This window comes from Lagopus muta, chromosome 3 (genome assembly GCF_023343835.1).
Source record: "Lagopus muta isolate bLagMut1 chromosome 3, bLagMut1 primary, whole genome shotgun sequence".
Lineage (NCBI taxonomy): Eukaryota > Metazoa > Chordata > Aves > Galliformes > Phasianidae > Lagopus > Lagopus muta.
In genome coordinates this window covers 47,241,370-47,247,946 of record NC_064435.1, presented here as the reverse complement: position 1 = coordinate 47,247,946, position 6,577 = coordinate 47,241,370, and the positions used below count along the sequence as shown (strand labels likewise).

The 6,577-nt window shown below is 56.5% G+C and overlaps 1 protein-coding gene across 2 annotated transcripts; it reads right to left on the bottom strand.

The window, feature by feature from the left end:
- Positions 1 to 468: 468 nt before the first annotated feature.
- ADCYAP1 (adenylate cyclase activating polypeptide 1) lies at positions 469 to 5,963 on the bottom strand. 2 transcript variants are annotated; one of them, XM_048940150.1, is made up of 5 exons: positions 5,372 to 5,963; positions 5,003 to 5,135; positions 3,511 to 3,645; positions 3,136 to 3,231; positions 469 to 2,788 (listed from the first exon to the last, which is right to left on the bottom strand). In XM_048940150.1, exons 2-5 carry the CDS (start codon positions 5,101 to 5,103, stop codon positions 2,602 to 2,604), a joined length of 519 nt encoding a protein of 172 aa, XP_048796107.1. In that variant the 5' UTR covers positions 5,104 to 5,135; positions 5,372 to 5,963; the 3' UTR covers positions 469 to 2,601. The 2 variants fall into 2 exon arrangements, with proteins under 2 accessions (XP_048796107.1, XP_048796108.1); XM_048940151.1 differs by having other exon boundaries at positions 5,003 to 5,110.
- Between the last annotated feature and the right edge of the window lie 614 nt (positions 5,964 to 6,577).

Below are 6,577 nucleotides of genomic sequence, written 5' to 3'. Positions count from 1 at the left end.
TGGGGGATGGATGCTCTGGGCACAGATGCTGGGGGATGGATGCTAGGGCAATAGATGCTGGGGGGTGGATTCTCAGGGGATGGATGCTCGGAGGCGCATTGGCACGCACACAGCATTCATTAAAAGCGGATTAGGTGGAACAAACAGACCAATGCTGCAGAAAAAGAATGAATGCAGAGCGCAGGAATTGTTGGAGGAGTGGGTGACAGGAGCTGATTGGGGAAGCTGGGGCTTGGGTGGTGTGTGCGGAGCCGGGCTCTTTGCCTCAGCAGTCCCTCTTAAAGAACCATCAGTAAAAACGATCAGAGGGTATTTGGTGACAGGAAGATTAACCAGGCATGAAAAGTTAAAAGAACGCTGCTCAAAAGTGAGTTAATTAATTTTTTAGGATGAAAAGCAGCTTTCCGTGTTAGCCTCTGGGTTCCTCTCCCCCAAACATTAGACAAAATTGCATTGTTTACAAAAATTTATTAATACAAACTTTACACACTTTATATAACAGTTATCAAAGTCCTAATTATAGATATCAGGTGTGTCATAATACTTTGCTGAAGTTCTTTTTATATCCATTTGCACACAAAATAAGTTCTCTGAGACTAACATCTACCTAAACTATCACTGCGTCTCAGGTCTGCTCGAGGCTCGGTAAGGCTGTTGGCGTTCCTAAAAAGTACACAGAGGATAACCGAGGTGATCACTTGGTGATGCTCGCAGCTAGCCACGGAACTCGAACAGAGAAGGTCAGAAACAAAACTTCAGGAGAGCCCTATGGCATCACACCACAGCCGACACGAACACAGCAAACTCTGCCCATCGCCAAAGAACAGAAAGAAGTACGACTAAAACGCAAGCCGATGTGTTGCAGCATCGTAGGGCCACTAGATAGCCATCCGTCAACTCGTGGCGATTGACAAGGTGAAGAGAAGGCACGAAAGCTGCAAAACCGCTCCCCGCGTCCCTCGGCCAAGCTGTGGGGCGGGCCAAGCTGTGGCAGCGGGGTTCGGAGCCGGCCCGCCCCATCGGGCCCTGCCCCGTAGCGCAGCCCCGCAGCGTGAGGAGCCGGGGCCGCCCCCGGGCTCGGGCGGTGCCTTTGGGAGCGGCCCCTCCGCGTCCCCCTCCGGAGCCCGCCCCGAGCGCTCCGCGGGTGCGCGCCGAGACAGGAGTCCGTACAGAGAGAGGTGGGGTGGAAATGGTTTATCTCGTTCGAAACCGGACCACAGGTGAACACTACACATTCTTGTATGACAAAAGGTGGGTTTTATGAAATCAATTTTACTAAGCAATAAGCCAGAATGTAGAAAAATACAATTTTACCTCCAAACTCAATAAACAAGGAACAAAAACGTTCGTCGTAGTGCATAATTCTTTAGTGGTAGCTACAACAGGGGTTCCTAGACTTGTACAACAGAGCTTGCATAAAACAGAACAAAGGAGTGAGAGAGCGTTCACAACCGTTTTGTCGGGTATTTTTTTTTTTTTCCCCAAAAGAACATAACCTGAAAAGGTGACTCGGGCGGCTTAACAGCGCTCGGAAAGTGCCAAGAGAGGAGGAGAGGCGGGAAGGGCTGCGGGAAAAGAGCAAAACAATCCAAGGAAAAGAGCGACTCCGACCGACAAACGCACAGGCGAGAGACTCGCTGGCTGCGGGCGGGGGGAGCACGGAGAGCAGCTCAGAGCCACGCGCGGCGCTTCGCAGCCCGCACCGGAGGGGGAGCGGGGCCGCTCCCTCTGCCCCGCACGGCCCCGCACTGCGCCGTGGGCGCTCCGCCCGCAGCCGGGAGAGCGGTGCGCTTGGCACCCGCTGTCCTCGCTGCGGGTCGGCATCGGGGGGCCTGGAGGGCTTGGGGGTCTGATTTTTGGTTGTTTTGTTGTTGTTGTTGCTGTTGCTGTTGGTTTGCTCGTTTAGCTATTCTCCCTTCGATAGGCACAATTTGCATCGAGCTGTTGCTGAATCCTCCTCTGCGCTCATCGCTCGAGGAGGCACTGATACGGATAGGACCAGAATCAAAGAAAAAGGGGGAAAAATAGAGAGAGAGATCGAAATCTCGAGGCCGGGGGGACCCCATCCTGCTGAGCCCTCCCTATGCACAGCGGCACACGGTGAAAACTGAGGTCTTCGCCCCCGTGGCGAATAAAAACAGTGCCCTTTTCGTTTCCGTTACAAAAATAGGAGCGCTGTTCAAAGCGGTGATTGTCTTTTTTCGTCTATTTATTTTCTATAAAAACATAAACAGCTCAGGCGAACTCTCGTCCTGGTGCAGCTTGGTATGAAGAATCGCTCTTTAGTATTCGTAGCAGTATTTATATATATATATTTATATCTCATATATAACTCAAGGATTGGTCCACAAAGTAGATCTGTGCGTTTCTCTAGTGCTTTCGTACAAAAGAAAAACCATATTATTATCAAAATATTCATTTAATGGCTTTACTTCATACATAAATACATGTTTGGGGAACACGGGAGCGGCGGTCTTTCCGTCACTTTGGAAATGACTTTTGTTTGGGTTTGGGTGGTTGGGTCTCTCTCTCTCTCTCTCTCTCTCAATCTCTCTCTCTCTCTCTCTCAGGACTACGCACGGCAGCGGCGGTTGCTCATCGCTACAAATACGCTACTCGGCGTCCTTTGTTTTTAACTCTTTGTTTATACCTTTTCCCCAGGACGGCCGCTAAGTATTTCTTGACAGCCATTTGTTTCCGGTAGCGGCTGTAGCTGTCCGTGAAGATGCCGTCTATGTGCCGCTTGCTGAGCGGTTCCGCCTCGTCCCCCAGGCCGCTGCTGGCACCGCTGCAAAGCACCGAGAAGGACACAACCATCAGAAGGAGCCCTCCCTCCGCGCCCCAACCCCAACCCCGGCCCTAACCCCCAGCCCCGGCCCTGCATCGCGCGGCAGACAAAGGGCGGGGCGGTGCGGAGCGAGGCGTCTCCCCCACGCCATGCATACATGCATACATCGCGTTCCCGGAGGGGTTCGCTCCGATGGCACCACCCGGGGCTGCCCCGCGGGAGGGACGGCCGAGCTCCGGGTGCGGCTGCTGCTCGCTCCGGCAGAGCACCGCGGGGAAATGGGGCCGCCCCGCCCCGGCCACCGCCCGCCGCGCTTTGTTCGCTCCCGTCCCCGCCGCAGCCCTTACCCGACCCGCTTGGCCATCAGGGAGTGCAGGTATTTCCTGGCGGACAGCTGGCCCAGGACTTTCCTGTAGGCTTTGCTGAAGATCCCATCGGCGTGCCTGCCGGGGAGCACGGCCCGTCAGCGCCCATCACCGAGGCTCGCCCCGCGGCATTGGGCCGCCGCCGCCCGTCCTCCCCGCATCCCCCCCGGCCCCGCTCCCCGCAGCACCGCGGCCCTTCTCCTCCCTACCCGGCACCCCGGCCGGAGGTACCCACCGGCCTTCATCACCCCTCCCCGACTCCGCGCTGGCCGGGTGGGTCGGCATTACTATTATTTTCGCCCGTTGGGTGTTTTCCCTTTCCCCCCGCCCCGGTCCTATCCGCCGCCCCGCCGTCACCTCTTTCCCAGCGGGTAGTACAGCGCGTACACCTCGCCCAGCGCGGACGGCGGCCCGGCCACCCCCAGCGGCTCCTGATCGTAGGCGAAGTCCTGCAGGGTGTTCCCGTCCTCGTCGTACACCTCCTCCTCCAGCCTGCGGTAAGCACGGGCGGGGCTCAGCCGGACGTCTCCAGCCCCGTCCCCGCCGCGGGACCGTGCGCCGACGGAACGGGGCTGCGCTCGGCCCCACCGGGCTCTCCCCGAGCCCCGCTCCTCCCCGCCGCGCCCGGAACCGGGGTGGGGCCTGCGCCCGCCGCTGGGTTTCGTTGAGCGGTTCCTCTGCCCTTCGGGATCTCTCCGCTTTGCCCCCGCCCCAGCCCCTCCCCGCCGCTCTCCCTGCGGTGCGATGTAGGTCACGGTACGATCCGGGCGGCTATTTTTGTCTGGGAGCTTTAGCAGAGGTATTAATAATAGATGCCGCTAAAGTGTTCGGCTCCTGCTAATAACGGAGCTGAATGGAAGGAGCCGACAGGAGGGAGCTGGGGGCCTCCCGAGCCCCACGGCTGCTGCTTCCCGCGGGGAGCCCCGCCGGAGGCACCCCACAGATGGGACTCCGTAGAGGGCACCCCATAAAGGACACCCCGCAAAGGAAACCCAATAAAAGGCGCCACACATATGGCACCCTGTAAAGGGCACTCTACGAAGGACATCCCACAAATGACACCCCACAAATGGCACCCCGATAAAGGACACCCCACAAACGACACCCTACAAATAACAGCCCGCGAAGGACACCCCACAAGTAGCACCCCACTGAGGACACCCCGTAAGAGGCACCGTGCAAATGACACTCCACAAATAGCATCCCGCAAAGGACAGTCCAGAAAGAAGTCCATGTAAGGGACACCCAACAAAAGATACCCCACGAATTGCACCCCATAGAGGACACTCCACAAAGGACACCCCACGAAAGACATCCAATAGAAGACACTCCACAAAACGACACTCCACAAACAACACCCCGCAAAGCATACCCCACAAATAACGCCCCGCAAAGGACACCCAGCAAAGAACGTCCAATACACGATACCCACAAACGACACTTCCTCTGACCCCCGCCCCGCGGGACCCTCCGCTCAGAGTTCAGCACTGCGGGGCGGGACAGCGGCCCCGGCCCCAACCCCCCCCCCCCCCCCACACACACACACAAAGCCCGAATGGGCTGCGGGCAGCCGGGAGCACAGCCCCAAATGGGAAACTCCGTGTGACACCCCGACGCGAGCAGCAACACCGACTATGTAACACAGAAAAGAAATGCGAGCACCTCACGGCCGGGAGGGAGGTGGCATAAAAACGGGTAAACGCTGAGGGAGGGGGGACGGAACCCTTGCAAACTCTCTATGGATCTCGCATCCTCACGCCGCCCCGGCCCCAGGCAAGTACACAGTGTACCCCCAAAGCGGAGGGGATCCGGGTTACTCGGACAGCCCCGAGGCTTGGGGGAAACCCACCTGAGCGCCGGGTACTGGAGTCCAACGGTGGGTGAGCAGTAGACGCTGCAATGCATTATTATGCCATAAACCAGAAGGGCTAGGAGCGCTTTGCTACACATTGCCTCTCTGTGCGGAAGGGAAAGGAAAAGCGCTGTCAAAAAAAAAAAAAAAAAAAAAAAAAAAAGTAATAAATTAATGAATTTAAAAAAAAAAAAAGAATGAAAAATAAAACTGATAAGAAAATTAAAGAATAAAGTAAAAATAAAAATACAAAAAAATATAAACAATAAGAGTCCCCCACGACCCATAGAGCGCGGCGGTGCCGTCGCCCGCCCCGTCGGTGCCCTCCCGCTACGGGAGGCCCCGCGAGCCGCCTCGGGTCCTTACCATGAAACTGTGACACCCGGCACTGAGAGCGTGTGGCTGCGGAAGGAGAAGGGAGAGAGGCAAAAGGAGAAAAACCCCAAAGAGGAGGGGGAAAAATAGATCTGTCTCCCAAGTTGCGGCCGAAAAGAGTCAAAGGGCTGCCGGCATCGCCTTTCCGCTGGGCGAAGGATGAAGAAGGCGCAGAAGCAGCAGAGAGTTGTTGGATGGTTTTAGGGGAATCCACTCCGACAAAAAATAAGAGGGAAAAAAAAAAAAAAAAGGGGGGGAGGGGGGGGGGAAATCGAAAAGGCCAAAAAAAGTTTGCAGGCAGCCGAGCAGATCCGGAGCGGAGTCTGCAGGGGAAGGGAGCGGGGCGCGGCGCCGGAGCGCGGGGCGCGGGGAAGGGACGCGGAGCCGGCCGGGAGCGGAGGCGGGGAGCGGGCTGGCTGCGGGCGGTGCTGCCTTCCCAGCTCGCTCCCCTCTCTGCGCGCCTTCAGCCTCTTCTCCTCTCCCCGCTCGGCGGCTCCCAACTTGACCAAGCCTTCTGCAGCCCCCCGGCTGCCACGCAATTAGCGACGGAATCTTTGCAAACACCGCACTTCGGCAGGAGCCCTCTCCGTCAACATTCGCTCCCTCGGAGGAGGACGGGCAATATTGGCTGTTGCCCCCGTGGCGGCGGACGGATTTTTATTCATGAATCAAATGCTTTTTTTTTTTTTTTTTTGCTTTTGCTTTTTTTTTTTTTTCTCCCCCAGTCACGTAATAATCGGGTATCAGAAAAGACGTCACCACCCCAATTCCTCAAGGAACACAGCTCGGTGTCGTCCTCCAGGATGAGCTGAACGGGAGTCATAGGGCTTCTCATAAACACCAGCTCACGCTTCACCCCCACCCCCCCTCAGAAAAAAAAAAAAAAAAAAAAAAAAAAAGAATAATACTAATAAAAAGAAATACTAATAATGTAAAAACCCACCGGTGGGAAGGGCGGAGGAGGGCGGTGCGGTGCGGCTGGCACGGAGGTTTCCCCGCGGCCCCGCTCCGCGCCCCAGCGCAGGCATTGAGGCCCCCACAGGGGACCCCATTCCCACCGGGCTTTGGAGGCGGGGAGGGTCTTTTTATTATTATTCCCCCCTTTCCCTTATTTATTTATTTATTTTTCTATTGGAGGATCCTCAGTGTTGTTCTCACCCCCCACACACATTCCCGGGGGAAGGCAGCAGTTCGGAA